The sequence below is a fragment of the Cibotium barometz genome, chromosome 23, assembly GCF_041138505.1.
Source record: "Cibotium barometz isolate CiBa-2024 chromosome 23, ASM4113850v1, whole genome shotgun sequence".
Classification (NCBI taxonomy): Eukaryota; Viridiplantae; Streptophyta; class Polypodiopsida; order Cyatheales; family Cibotiaceae; genus Cibotium; species Cibotium barometz.
In genome coordinates this window covers 48,910,428-48,926,393 of record NC_141068.1, presented here as the reverse complement: position 1 = coordinate 48,926,393, position 15,966 = coordinate 48,910,428, and the positions used below count along the sequence as shown (strand labels likewise).

At 40.9% G+C, this 15,966-nt stretch overlaps 1 protein-coding gene across 1 annotated transcript; it reads left to right on the top strand.

Moving 5' to 3' along the window:
• The first annotated feature begins 13,892 nt into the window (after nucleotides 1–13,892).
• LOC147626040 (uncharacterized) lies at nucleotides 13,893–15,518 on the top strand. Its single transcript, XM_086817604.1, has 3 exons — nucleotides 13,893–14,072; nucleotides 14,906–15,080; nucleotides 15,188–15,518. Exons 1-3 carry the CDS (start codon nucleotides 13,937–13,939, stop codon nucleotides 15,282–15,284), a joined length of 408 nt encoding a protein of 135 aa, XP_086673730.1. The 5' UTR covers nucleotides 13,893–13,936; the 3' UTR covers nucleotides 15,285–15,518.
• Nucleotides 15,519–15,966: the final 448 nt, after the last annotated feature.

Genomic DNA, 15,966 nt, shown 5'->3' with positions numbered 1-15,966 from the left:
CATCCTCCCACTTTCCACCCTACTCACGCATCAATTTGTTTTCTAATTAATCCTACCACACTGTTTGACATAAACAAACGTGTTCCTTAATTAAAGCCCTTTTCACAAGGTTTGTTAAGACAGCCTTTTTACACAATACAATCATGCACCAAAGACAAGATATATATAAAGTTTATACATGAATCAATTCCATACAGCCAAATCGGCTCTCTTATTCTTTTCCTTTATACCGCCGATGATCTAGAATTCGGCCTTCCAGCCTCTACATGCTGGGCAAAACCCTACGGGACCATACACCTCATCGTCGGCCGCTGGCGAGGACTCAAGCCAGCCTGTCGCCCTCTCAGGCTCCATCGCTCGATCCTCCCGCCCCTCAGAGGGATGTCTGCGCACTAGGGTGGGCTAATTTGCCACACTAGCCTGGGCCCTCAGAACTAGGCAGCATCACAATCACTTACCTCAATCAGCAAACCTCATTCTCCCAATGGTATGAGGGATACCATGGGCCAACTCCGGGCCTTACTAACGTCTCTGCCGTCCGGCTATACAAGCACAGGAACAGGGCAGCGTCAAGGCAGGGAGAGTTGTACCTGTATCTTAATTTAACCAAGATAACAATCCATTTACTCACTAAACCATAGGACTAGGATCCATGTCACCTTCTTAAGAAAATAATCCTTTTCACAAAGATTTTAGCATTTTAACTTGAGATTACGACAAGACATTCTTTATTAAGGCATATGCTATTGTTTAAAAGAATACAAACTTTAAATAGTAAATCAATCAAATAAATCACTATTAACAATTAATAAAGAAGCCGGGGCCATACCTCAACCCCTAAGAATGATATGTAAATGAAAAACAAAATATGTATATACCTTATAGAAATTTGTCATTTATCATTGTCCTTGCTTGTTAACAAGAGCTTTAGAACAACTTGACATATGAGAATAGAGTCTTCTAATACCTTGTCTTATGATTGAAATCATCCAGTCATTCCCAAGCTTTATCTCCTCTTACTCGTAGTGTGACTCTTCTCTCTTTCTAAGGTTTATGACAAAATAGCCTCTTCTTATAGGGCTACGGCATACTATTCTTTCTCTAAAAGAAAAGCTATGGAGTTTAGGTCTCTTCCTCCGAAAGACCATAGCAATCTAAGCTTATTTTCTGAGATATTAGATAAGAATGAAGGGATATATGCATCTCAAACTCTAGGATTACCTTGAGGCTACTTGCTGTGTCTTCTCACAGTTTTCTTTGTGTAGAGACTCTAACAGAAACAACAAATTGTTTCGGCCATAACTTTCTGATAAAAACTCAAAATATGGTCATATAACCAGTCAAAAGAACGGGAAGGCATCTCGTCTACAAGCCATCGCGGGCAGAATAGGCAAAAACGTCTGTATATAGCCACAAACGCGACATCTTTAGAAACACGTTGTTTTTCCATATTTTTAGTATGCATAGACTCTAAATGTGTAAAAGTACTCTAAATATGATCTCTTATCACTTAAATTCGAAATTCTATTTTTGGGGATACTTATCTCTTAAGAAAACTATTCTTATGTTCTTATTTCTTTTAGGATTTTTTTTGGAGTTAATATTTTTATTCTAACACTTTTCTAATGTTTCTAGCCTTATTGTCTCACTCTTCTCTAAGTACACTCTCTTTCCTTATTGAAATCTATATTAAAAGAGACATACGTACATGGCTTGGGAGGGACCTTACAATCTCCCCCACTTAAAAGATTCGAGATGTCCTCATCTCGCGAGCTAGGGTAGTATCTAAGTAAATCCTCCTGTCTCTTTCAAAGCGGTGTCCCCACTAGTTTATCTAAACATTGTTCTGAGTCCCTTATTTCATGTGTTTGGCTTGTTTTATTTTACCTCCAAAAGGTCTTTATTATTCTAGAGTTAATTAGCCTTATTATCCTAATTTCTTGCATCCATATACCTCTCATATGATATGAACCTTAGAATTCCTTATTCTATACCCCCATGTAATATGGTACTTAACAAATTATCATGGTGGAAAAATATAAGGGAATCAATTCTTTACGCAATCTAACCTATGATAGTAATTTCATAATCTTAGAATCGTCTTGTAGAATACTTCTATTTATCATGCATATTACTTCACATGAATCTTGCACCAATCATCTTCTATTTACTTATAGAAATACTTGTTGAATTCGATTATCTTTAACCCTGCTATCCCTATTTCTTGACCTAATTTTTGCTCTAGCTCATGATTCCTTGTAGCCAAGAGTGGACTTGACGTTCCTCTTGAATTAGGGGACCTCTTCTTGATTAACATGGAAGGACTCATGTCCTTCTCGACACTTTCTATATAAAAACTTTATCATAGTCTCTGGCTATAATTATGGCTTCTGAAATAGAGGATGGTTTTGCATTCTTGACGAGGTTATTTAAAGGTAGATTAAGCTTCCAAATGAATCGATGGAGAAGAGTTACCTCATCCATCTCTGGAGCAAATCGGAGAAGTTTTTAACAAAAGTTTGGTGGTATTCTTTTAGGGTCTTCCTTTCTTGGGTTAGCTCTAAAAATTCGTTCATTTTATCCTCTCGAAATCCTAGAGGATAAAACCTTTCACGAAGGTGTACTTTCATGGCATCTCATAATTGATTCTAGCTCTAGTGGTTAGATTGACAACAGTGCTTCCAACTAATTTTGCATTTCTTACGATTTTTAGACGAGCAAGAGTGAACTTGCTTCTTTCATTTTTAGACGAGTAAGGGTGAACTTGCTTCTTTCATTTTTAGACGAGTAAGGGTGAACTTGCTTCTTTCATTGTATCCACATGAAAAGCTCAAAACTATCAAACTTATCATAGCGCCACATCTAAAGGCACTCTGGATTAATATATGTGAGATCTTCATTTTTTGAGAATTATACATCTGGTGCCTTGGGATTGACACATCCAAAGATTATCAGGATTGACACATCTAAGATGATTAATTTTCTGAAAATTACACATCTAGTATCTTGGGATTAACACATCTAAGATCATAATCCTCTGGAAATTACACATCCAAAGTTAGACCCATGTTTGTCTGACATGGGTTCTAGATCTGGATGATCGTCCTAGTGTAAAGCATCCAATGGATGACATTCACACGTCAACTATTCAAACCTTAATGGAGTTATAATCTTAATCATTTATAACATACAAACTAATGAGATATATCCTGAAAATTTCTCTAAACAAGTTTCGGTCTATCCTTCTAGTTATTCAGTCTCTCACTAGTTTCTTAATTTGATCACCTTATGTTTTTCCTCACAAAAGGTTTTCTCCCCAATTTTATTTCTCAAATTTATTGTACAAATATCTTGCGTGTGCACCCCCAAGATACAAGCACAATTTCATAGGATGATTGTCTCAATATGTGAGGATATTCAAATCACTTCTATGGCCAGTAGAGATGATTGATTCGTCCTCATAATATAAACAATCACTTGTTTTAATCCCTTGATAGTTAACCTTTGAAAAACAAATCCTAAGAACTAAGATCGGCTCTGATATCACTTGTAAGGTTCCCCCCTTCCACAATGGGGGAAACACTTAAGATAGTCCACTAAGTCTTAACTTGGAGAAAATTTCCTATTCATCGACACCTTGACCATGTAGAGATTCAAGGATACGATTCATAGGTAAGACCTAGTTCTATCCCGCAGGGGAAGCGTGATCTTCTAAACATCAAATCACCCATAGGACAATTGATCATAAATTGGGCAACTACTAGACTTGATTTCTAGAGGCAACGCTTTTTTCCTCATCTTATGCAAGGCACAGCCGCTGGCCTAGTCTTTTAGAATAGAGTTGCCCAAGAACCTATTTATTTAACATAGGGCTTTCACTTAATCTGTTGGAAAGCTACCCGACTAATCGGGTCCACCCGTCCATAGGATAGTGCCATCGGGGCATTCCATCCTCCCACTTTCCACCCTACTCACGCATCAATTTGTTTTCTAATTAATCCTACCACACTGTTTGACATAAACAAACATGTTCCTTAATTAAAGCCCTTTTCACAAGGTTTGTTAAGACAGCCTTTTTATACAATACAATCATGCACCAAAGACAAGATATATATAAAGTTTATACATGAATCAATTCCATACAGCCAAATCGGCTCTCTTATTCTTTTCCTTTATACCGCCGATGATCTAGAATTCGGCCTTCCAGCCTCTACATGCTGGGCAAAACCCTACGGGACCATACACCTCATCGTCGGTGCGAATTGGGCATGTGGTCAGTACAAAACCAATAATGGGGTGCTCGTAGCATAGCCTCTGTGTACAAAACATGCTTTAGAGTGCAAAAAAAAGAAGAACCACGGGCGTTCCACATTTGCCATGCCCCGTTTGAAGTTTGCACAGCCATTCCCTTCTCAGGTTCTGGTCTGGGCTATTCCAAGTTTGCCCTTGCCGTTCCTTCTTCAACCCAAGTGCCAGGCTCGTTCGAAGTTCCCCGACCATTCCATTCCAATTCAGTGAGCGAATGCCCGTTCCATTCCAATTTTTTAGCAAATGCCCATTCCATTCCAATTTAGTGAGCTCGCGTCCATTCGCTCTGTACTTCTCCAAAGCCGTGCCCGTTCGCTCCCACGGCCCAACTGCCATGGCCATTCGTTCACCTTGCCATTGTCGTCGTTCCCTGCTGCCAATGCCACGACCGTTCCTTGGACTTGCCACATGGCCATTCCCTTCTTCCAAAAATATAAATATGCCCCCCCCTCTATTTCCTCACTTTCAGCTCTCACCTTAGCTGAACTATTGCCATTTTTTCTCTCAAGCTCCCTCACTCACTAGCTAGCCAACAATATGTCAGAAGCCTTCGACTCCTCCCAAACAAGAAGTCCTCCAACACACCTCTATCTGGAGGAAGAGACTTGCGGGGTGGCCATTTCAAAGAGTATGCAAAGCACCCAACCCACATCCCTACCCTTCCCCTTTTTCATGCACCATCTTCATCTCCCCCCCTTCATTTTCCCACCCCACCCCACTCCACCCCCATCACCCATCACCCACTCCACCCCCATCACCCATCACCCCCACCACCCATCACCCACTCCCCCCTCACCACCTCTCTTATTCCTCCAATAAGGAATGCACACCGCATTCCGAGATATGCCCTCCTCATTCACTAAATCCCCACCACTTCTCGATGCCAGCCTCACCACCACCAGACCCTCACCATCAGCAACCCCTCCACCCCCATCGCCGGCTCAACAAACCCCCACCCAAACCCTTGAAGAAGGGGAGATACTTCCCCTGCCTCCATTTGAGCGTGAGGAGATACTTCCACTGCCTCCATTTGGGCGTGAGGATGTCGACCCCCTAAAGTGGCACGATACCCTGGACCGCACGGAGTTCGAGCAAGCTATAGCCATCTTGCTCGGTTACCAATTCTAGGCTGAGCCACTTACCCGCATCATCGACCGCCTCGACATCAACTTCCTTTACTCGTACCTCGATGCGAAGCACCATCAATGGCAGTGTGACCACCCACCACCACGAACCCACGAGCGGTTACCAACAACGGCCCCCTGCCCACCCATAATGTTCAATCTTATGGGTGAGCAGCCAGCCTGGCGGCATCCATTCCTCGCCAAACTGTTTATTTGGGAGACCTATTGTAATGTGCCATGCATATATCAGCCTCGACTACCTCCCCATTCACAAACGGTGGGCATAGAGTGTGTTTCATGCAGACTAGCAGAAGAACCCAAAGATAAAGTTCAACTTTCTGTGGTTCCCCCCTGGTCCGTGCAGCATCCTTGCACCAAAGAGAATATGGTCCAGCGCTTCCACAAGTTCATCCGCCCTGCTATACGACCAGGTCCCTGACCCAGCCCGCGATCACCACCATTTGTTTCTTAAGTCTTATCATCATGCTACTAGAGTCATTTCTGGACTTGGACCATTACTTTGAGGGCGCCCAAGGTCTCACTTTTGACACCAGTAAAGGGCCCACCCTCAAGAAACTCTTTGGCTATACGAGCAAGTTATGTGGATGCCCGCTTTGGCGACTTTAAACTTTTGAAGACATAATGGAGACCACTTTTTGGACCAGCTATCGGGTCTTTCATTGAGCCCCTCCTACTCCTACCTTGCGTTGAGAATCGAGATTTCATCCTCACCTACTCCATCTATTATAGATAAATCCAGCCGTTCTGAGGACAAACCTCTGCTTTAGGGAGGGGGTATGTTAACCACTCTGGTTAACATGTCATGCGGCTACTACGAACTTTTGTAACTTATCTTTTTGTAACCACACAATGCACTGATTGTATATGAGACATGGGATGACCTAGCTTACGGCATGTGTAATGCCAGTCATGAGGATTTGATGTACATAGAGCTAGTAAAACTAGGAAGACTAGTTTTGGGCCCCCACTTGAAATTGGGCGGCTGGACATTTTGTAAATATGAGCTCATGTATATAAGACATTTTATGAAACATGAAAGGGGACAATCTCATTTGTCTCACTTGAGTTTGCCTTTTGTCTCTCATTTGAGCCTATGGTTGGTTGGTTGCTTGCTTTAATTGTTGGTGTACATGAGTAGGAATGGTAATGCTCTTTTCTCTCTCCTCTACCTTCTCCTTGCTATCTACCATGTCTTATTTGCATACTAGTGGCATGAGGTAGAGGTTGAGCTCTCCATAGCTTCTTCCCTCTTTCTCTCTACCTATCATTGGATCTCTTCTTGGGTGACACAAGGAGAGTGTGGAGTGAGCGCGTAGCAGCTTCACATTGAGGAGTTAACTCTCATAGGGTTGTCCAAGTGCTATTCACCGGATTCAACTCTTGCATGCATCTTTCCCTTCTCTACCTTGCTGCATACACAAGATAAAAGAGAAGGGAAAGATGCATGCAAGAGTTGAATCCACTTGGCTAACCCTATGAGGATTAACTCCTAGATGTGAAGCCCCTAGGGGCTCACTCCACACTCTCCTTGTGTCACCCAAGAAGAGATCCAATGCTAGATAGAGAGCAAGAGGAAAGAAGCTATGGAGAGTTCAACCTCTACCTCATTCCACTAGTATTCAAATAAGACATGGTAGATATCAAGGAGAAAGTAGAGAAGGAGAGAGAAAAGAGCATTACCATTCCTACTCCTCGTGTCACCCAATAAGAGATCTAATGCTAGGTAGAGAGCAAGAGGGAAGAAGCTATGGAGAGCTCAACCTCTACCTCATTCCACTAGTATTCAAATAAGATATGGTAGATATCAAGGAGAAAGCTATGGAGAGTTCAACCTCTACCTCATTCCACTAGTATTCAAATAAGACATGGTAGATATCAAGGAGAAAGTAGAGAAGGAGAGAGAAAAGAGCATTACCATTCCTACTCCTTGTGTCACCCAATAAGAGATCCAATGCTAGGTAGAGAGCAAGAGGGAAGAAGCTATGGAGAGCTCAACCTCTACCTCATTCCACTAGTATTCAAATAAGATATGGTAGATATCAAGGAGAAAGTAGAGAAGGAGAGAGAAAAGAGCATTACCATTCCTACCCTCATACACCAACAATCAAAACAAGCAAGCAACCACACAAGCAAGCAAGCAACCATAAGCTCAAATGAGAGAAAGAGAGAGAGAAGGCAAACTCAAGTGAGACAAATGGGATTGTCCCTTTTCATGTTTCATAAAATGTCTTATATACATGAGCTCATATTTACAATGTTCGGCCCGACCCAATTACAAGTGGGTGCCCAAAACTAGTCTTCCTAGTTTTACTAGCTCTATGTATATCAAATCCTCATGACCGGCGTTACACACGCTGTAAGCTCAGTCATACCATGTCTCATATACAATCAGTGCATTGCGCGGTTATAAAAAGATAAGTTACAAAAGGGGCGTAGTAGCTGCCGTGAAAGGTCATGTTACCTGGAGTGGTTAACAAGACTGTAGAATCATGGCAACGTGAATCTGCAGGTATCGACCAAAAAATCACTGAGGGGTGCAAATCTTAATTGTTTCTAGTATGATCCCTTTGCAAAATGGATATTCAAATTACAACAAGCAATGGAATCAATGGCTTTCATTTTTTTTTGTTTTTTCAAGATTTTTAAAAATCCAGCAAATGGGTGTTCCCTGCACACTCTCACGATCGTGATTATGGAGTTCACACTATGCAAGTGTTAATGCAAATGCTTGTTTTATTGCCTTCCTAACTTTTCAACAATGAAAATGACAACTTCAAATGCTAAAAAAGTCATTTTCACCTCTTTTTTCCTCTTTTCCCACATCCTATTCTCTTCTCTACCAATCACACAGCTTCAAAAGCCCTATTAAGGGAGACCTATAAGAAAATGTCAGGGAGTGCAAATAGAATAGAAAAGACTGGTGGTTCCCCGACGATGGTGCCAAAAAAGTTACATGCTACACCATCCCTCTCCAAGTGCAATGGACAATGCTCACCTTAACTTGTTGTGGGGAACTTACCGGTGTGTCCAAGCTCATATCTCAGTAGACTCCATGCTTTGCTGTGGTAGCTAGAACCACTCTCTTACCTCCTCCTCAAGTTGTCACCATAAGGTTGCCATACAAGGACACTCACTCCTCTCTACTCTCACACTCAAGAATACAAGCATGAAAGGAACATGCACCAAGAATCTAGCTCTCTCTCCTCTCAACTCTGTCTCTCACACACACCATAGACAAGCAAAAGAGCAGGGAGATAAGACTAGAATCAATTGGCATGAAGGGGGATTGTCTTGCATTATGATAATAATGTTACTTATATAATTGGCCCTTAGTCACACTTGGGCGCCCAAAACTTAATGAAAGATGAACTAGATGCTTACAAATTACATAGTTTTGTGGCATAGCTAGCTATCCTCACAATTACAACATTTAGAGTGATGTATCATGACACTTATTGTGCTATCTCTCATATGTAATGGAGAGATACCAAGTTAACCCAAAATGGGGTTAACAAAGATGGCACTAGAACATATAAAGTGGCCCTACCTTGTGCTTAATGTCAAATAGGGAAAGTCTAAAGACCTCATGTACATATTGCTTAAGACTAATAATAGATGTTGGATTGTTTTTTCATTCCCTTGCAAAAGAATGCTTGTGATCTCTTATCTGCTCTATTGTTGCTTGCATGTATGCTATTGGATCTTGCTTGTTGATGGTAGATATGTTTATAGGTTTCCCTCTGCATTAGCTTCCTCTTCTTCCCTCACCTTTTGTGAGAGAGAACCATCAAAGACTATCTCTTTTTGTCTCCATCTAGGTATAGAGAACTCTTCCTTCACCCCATTGGCAATGAGCATTCTTGTGTCACAATAGAGTGAGGATGCGACGAGATAGCACACCCACATAGGGAATTTGCAATTGTAGCTCTAAGACAAGGCCCAACGACACATGCTTCAGTAAGGCAAACGTAATCTCTTGACTTGAACAGAGAGAGAGAGAGAGAGAGAGAGAGAGAGAGAGAGAGAGAGAGAGAGAGAGAGAGAGAGAGAGAGCTGGAGCTGGCTATAATATTTTTTGGCAATATACACACACTCAGAGTGTGCACCCGTAAAGAGGAAGATAATTTTGGCTACTTTTCTAGCTATTACATTTCTACAACATGCATTGTTTCCTTCTAAATCAGCTAGAGAAACTTGTGGAAAGCTGGTGGCTGGAGGATCTTGTTTGCACTCAAATCTAGGAAATGGTGATGTTTTTGATGATGTTTAAATCTAGGGAGATTATGAGAGGAGATGAGTTCTTAATCATCTTTTAAATCATTATACTTATGCCATTTAAAGGCACTAATCTAATGCAAGAACATACTCTCATTATCTATATTCATGTTGTCATTATGTTGATCATTTGCTTAATCTCATTTAATTAACCCTAATCTCTTATTTATAAGCTAGTTATCATGTTTGAGCCATGTCCTAATCACTCCATTCAAACCACCATGATTCTAACATGGTATCATAGCTTAGATTCATAGCCCTTATTCTTACAACAAGCTCCCTAATCATTTTTGCTTAAACATGATTAGTATTAATTATCATCTTCATCATTTTAGTATCTTTGCTCATATTCTCCACAACCCACCTTAAATGGAGGCTTGATTTCACAACCCACTCTCCATCATTTGACAAGCCACAACTGGGAGATGTTTCCCAGCCCTAGAGGCGTAAACCAGAAGTACACAACCATTCATCACCTCAATGATCCATGAAATTGCACAGAGCAGTCATTCTCAGAGTGGTTATTCGACATCATCAAAGGAGGACCAATCACCAATTATTTTTGGGGAAAGCTTAAAATCAACAACTAAAGAGCAAAACCCCCAAAGCTAAGAGAAAATAACAGGAATAGACAAAAAGTACTTATTATTAATAAATGAAGGGTGTATATACCTAAAAATTTACATTTTATTATTGAATGAAGGGTGTATAACAAGAGTAGACAAAAGGTACTTTTTATTATTGAATGAAGGGTGTATAGACCTCAAGATGTCTCTTTCTCTCCATAAGAAGGGTGTACTTTATTATTGAATAAAGGGTGTACTTTATTATTGAATGAAGGGTGTATAGACCTCAAGATGTCTCTTTCTCTCCATAAGCCCTCCCCTTGACAGACATGACTCCTTGCATGCTACTAACTCTTCCTTTAGCTTTCTCCATAAGCCCTCCCCTTGACAGACATGACTCCTCTTGCATGCTACTAACTTTTCCTTTAGCTTTCTCCATAAACCCTCCCCTTGACAAGCATGGCTCCTTGCATGCTACTAACTTTGGACATTACATCTATTTTTGCCTTTAGCTTTCACCTTATATAGACCTAAAAATGTATCTTTCTCCATAGATTTTTTCCTCTTGATAACCACGACTCCTTGCATGCTACTAACTTTGGACATTACATGTATTTTTTCCCTTTAGCTTTCACCTTATATAGACCTAAAAGGGTTTTTTCTCCATAAGTTCCTCCCCTTAATAAGCATGACTCCTTGCATGCTACTAACTTTGGACATTACATGTATTTTTTCCTTTAGCTTTCACCTTATATAGACCTAAAAAGGCATCTTCCTCCATAAGTTCCTGCCCTTGATAATTAGGACTCCTTGCATGCTACTAACTTTGGACATTACATCTATTTTTTTAATTTAGCTTTCACCTTACCCTAATAGTACACTAAAGTCTAAAATTATCCTAATAGCCATTCACACACTAAGGTCCAAAACTATTTACAAGAAAATATGTTCAGCAATGAGGATTGACCTAGTCATACTAACATACCCTCCCTCAATCTAAGGCTTGATAGGACTAAACACTAAATACAAAGTGGAATCTGCATTCAGGCCTCCATGGCCATAAGGAGATCAAAAGAATAAGCCTAATTGGATATACCATGACTTGGGTATCATGTTCATCTCCTTATCCACACATATCCTAGGTTTATTCAAATAAACCTAGGATTTAAAAAACAAAAAATAGTTATAGAAAGACATGAGTGGTTGGGGGTGTTTATATCATGTTCACCTCCTCATCCACACATATCCTAGCTTTAGTTAAATAAAAATAGCTACAAAAAGACATGAGTGGTTGGGGGTGTTTATCCAAATAAAATATAGCTATAGAAACACCAGAGTGGTCTCGGGGGTGTTGATATAGTCATTCAAAATGATGGAGCAAACAAAAATATGGGCCACTTCCCTTCACACTCGATTGGAGGACTGTTTGAAGATGCAAATTTGGCATGGATAGTGGGGATTACAAGATGGGAGCGGCCTCTTTTTAGACTAGATATACCCTTTCATCTTTCACATTGTCTTTGTATGTGGGATTACCTGGTATCCCACATGTGGGATTACCTGGTATCCCTTTTCCTATCTTGCAATCCCCACTACCCATGAGAACCACCCAAGTGCAATGTTAGGCATCTTACCATTAAGATTATCATGTATGAGCTCTAGAGGACACTTGGCTTTATTGTTGCTCTCTTGCGAAAAGGGTTATCGATGCTATGTCTAACATCTCGAAAAATGCTAGTAGAGAAGCCATAAACCTAGACTTCTATATCTCCTTCAAGATCACAAAGCTCATATGCCCAAGTCTCTTATGCCACAATGCCTACTGGTGCCCACATTGGCTCAAGCTGAAGGTTGACAATTCATACAAATTGTTATGCTCCCAATGACATTCCAATATAACTGCACCTGGCTTATTAAAGTAAACCCTTAGGTCATGGTTTGTTATGGCTTCAAACGAAGAGTATAGATCTAGTATATAGATGATGGCAACCTTTTTAGTATCACCATTACTTGACTCAAAACAAATATTAGTACATGTGCCTTTTGTTGGCGACTACAATTAAGATGAACTATTGGTTGTAGGGAGCTATACCAATCCTTCAATGGTTGGTCATGTGGTGATGGTATGGGATGGTCCACATTATCGATCCACAAACCATTAGGTGTTGTAGAATGCTATGCCTTTGCACATATATCTTCGATCGTTAGAGAAAGAGCTCCAATTCCACTTCAACCACGTTGTTACTTAACTCCTTTAATAGCTTCAAGGTGACATTCTTCTCATTTGCCCCCTACTATCTACATTTTGCTTGCTTGTAGCTAGCTAGCTAGCTAGCTTGTCATTGTTCAATGAGATGACCAAGCCATCATACTTATGGAGCAAGATCTTGATGCACCCAGGTGTCAAATCATGATCCCAATTATCGCCATCTAATCTCACAAATCCTTGATTTGCGTAATGAATTGCTCAATTGCTTCTCTATCAAAAAGTCTTTCTAAAGCTAGCTAATCCTCAAGGTTCTGAATCCTTGTCTGATTTGTCATTTCATACTTGTTTCCTAGGACCACCCATGCCTCACATATGCTCAATCAGAGTCATACCGAATTAATGAAGCTAATAAACGATGGCACACAAAAGTATCTCCTCCATGCCAAAATAAGAGTTGGATTGTTTGAGGTGGACTTATCGAATCCGAAAATTAGTCCCAACTCACAGTGATTGTCTCCCACAACCCATTAGAGTCTAAAATGGACCTTAACTTGAACTTTCAGAGTGTATAGTTGGTTCTATCGAGCTTACCACCATCAAACGATATTAAGTCCGTGTGGTTATACAAGGCTGAGCCATTTCTCTAAATCTGCTACCAAAAAGACACTTGCCAACAAATTTTGTCTAGAGCCTGAGCTCTAATACCATGTTAGAAAATACAACTACGTGGAATAATCACAAGACACAAAGTTACTTGATGCAAGAGAGATGGAGAATAATATTGAATTACTATTGCAAACCAAAGTTACAAACCGATGGTGTCTGTGCCAACAAGGAGCCTTGGTGGGGATCTAGCTAGACTATGTCATGCACTAGCAAGGGTGCACACCATAGTAAAGATAGATCTAATCACATCGATCTTAATATGAGTAAGGAGGATGCTAGAACTATCTATATATAGTACCCAGGGTTAGTCGTATCGCCATGTCAGCCATAAAGAAGGGACCTATGGTCTTGGTGTAGCTTCCAAACCCATCCGAGGTCGTTTGACCCCACAACACTACTCTCATATAGGGGATCTTACAAAATAGAGTAGCCAATCACCCACAAAGTGACAATGACAATGATGACAGTGGAGCATTGATTTGCGATAGAAGTCTCCCTCTCTCTATCTTTGTGTGTGCATGAATCACAAGGGGTATGAAGATGAGATCGGATCTCTCTGTGTAGGAGAGATCAGCTTTTGGAGGAGGAAGAGGATGTGTGGTTGGTGGGAGGGAAGGTCACAATAAGGTGTGACCTAGGGTTAATTAAACGCACCCGTTTAATTAATAGTCCGATGAGTGAAAAATAGGACACATACTATATGAGAATACTACATAGCACTATATAAAGAAAAGAACACGGATTTACTTCGCAGGGGAAGAAGCGTGATGGCGGGCGATGATGATGCCAAGGGTCTTCTATGGAGGCTTCCTTCTCTGCGCACCCCCGACTTGGGAAAGCTCGGTCCTGGCTTTGGCTATGGCGTCGGATGTGGTGTTGGCCTTGGCGCTGGCCTCATCGGAGGTGTTTTCCCCCCCCTCCTGCTCTTTATTTTCCATGCTTATTTTTGTGGGTTCTTTCGTGTGTGCGCGCAATCAGAAACAAAATTTCCCACAAATTTTTTCACAGTTGACTTGCAACAGAAGTTATCAGGAAGGCTTGAAGAAATCCATGGGCTTTTCCTTCATTTTCTTGTGTGGATTATTTCCCTCCTCTTCCCGACTCGAATTTTCTCACATTATTTGCACATGTTTTCACAGAAGAAGTCATTCTAAATGGGTCTCTCAGATTTCTTTATTTCTCTTTTCCATTTTTGTGAGGTCTTTGCTATGTGTATGTTCCTCTGTAGATTTCTTGACTCAGGCTAGGACCTGCTGGCTACACCATGCATGATTAAGGAAGCTTACACCCTGAAGTCATTAATGCACCTGTGAATACACGCCTTAATTGTCTGAGATGTGAAACTCTCAAAGAAAGGTACGCCCATGGATGCCATTCATAGTTAGGCCACATCTAAGCAGATTTCACATCACCTTTACTTTTAAAGTAGCAATCTAGGTCCACCTGCGTATGGCATACTGGTGAAGGTGCCACCCGCTGTGGGCATGCCCCTGTATAGCACTGAATTGTATGTTAAAACTATGTCAAAGAAAAGAAAGTAGCAATTCCATTTGTGTTCAAGAGAGGGTCTAAACAAAAGCAGTGATGGTAACTTGTGGGTGTGCTTGTGCACATACATGTACATGTATAAGAGAGGTTATATCAGCTACAAGGCATACACAGTTTTGTAAGACTGTCTGTTTTTCAACTCTTTTATTTGGCAGGCTTTGAGGTTTTTGTGCCTTTTGTGTAAATAGGTGCAGGCCTAGGGTTTGGATTTCCTGGCTTACAATTTGGAGCTGGCCTTGGTGCTGGTTGTGGTATTGGGATTGGGTTTGGCTATGGTTTGGGGCGGGGGAGGGCTTATGATGAAAATGGGAGGCACAGCAACCTTGGAAAGCTGGTTCACAGGCGTGGGGATCCCTCAACAGGGTAAGGAAGGCACACTTCTTGTCATAGTAGAGTGCTTCTCTACGGTAATTGTGTGAATCGAATCCCTCTATGGTCCATTGGTACTTACAAGCTTTGGATGATGGCAGGGCAGAGATAGGGGCTATCATTGATGAATTTGTCTCAAGCTTGAAGCAAGCTTTTGAAAGTTTTGACAAGGACAATGGCAAGCGGAGGAGACGGTGACTACTTGATTTGGCCACCATGGCTTGGTATTACACTCTAGAAGGTCATCTTAGTGGCAAGCCATGCTTGTCTGCTGGTGAACTGTTGTGATCCAAGCTTCTTTCTTGGCAGTCTAAGAAAGACCCTTGTGATTCTAGGTGTATTGTATTGCTCACTATGTCGGAAACAGCACCTCGCCGACTCTAGCGAAAAGGTCTGAAAACCAAATTTGTTAATAGATTAACATTTTCATAATGTATGTGCGTCATTGTATATCGTGGAATTACTGTGATGGGAAGTTGTTTAGGTTGATTCAGAATCTGTTGTGTTCGTGCTTTTTTTTTTTCAAGGTTTGATTAAAGGGTAGTATAATCACTATCAACTATAAGCAGCGTCTCTTATGAGTTCTTTTTCCAGTATGTGTGATCGCGTGTCTACGAGTGACTGGACTTCGTACATGTTAATTTATCGTGTAAAGCCATTTTCTGTTAATATCCTGGGCTTAAGAATGCCAAGAGAGATTTAGTTTAGATGATAGGGGCCTTGTAGCAGATCTGAAGGTACCTACTACAAGGTGATAAAGTGAATTCTGCTGCTGCACATTAGAACCAATTCATAGTGGGACCTTGAAGATACTCTTAAGGATGGGCTTGCTCATGTCAGGGTTGAGCTTTATTTGGACTTGGTAAAAGCTGTTATTATT

Bases quoted from the DNA above. Each gene is read 5' to 3' on its own strand.
- LOC147626040 (XM_086817604.1), top strand. From the start codon at position 13,937: ATGGCGGGCGATGATGATGCCAAGGGTCTTCTATGGAGGCTTCCTTCT. The intron at 14,073-14,905 runs GTGTTTTCCCCC...TTGTGTAAATAG, and splicing joins TGGCGCTGGCCTCATCGGAG to GTGCAGGCCTAGGGTTTGGA. The intron at 15,081-15,187 runs GTAAGGAAGGCA...GGATGATGGCAG, and splicing joins CGTGGGGATCCCTCAACAGG to GGCAGAGATAGGGGCTATCA.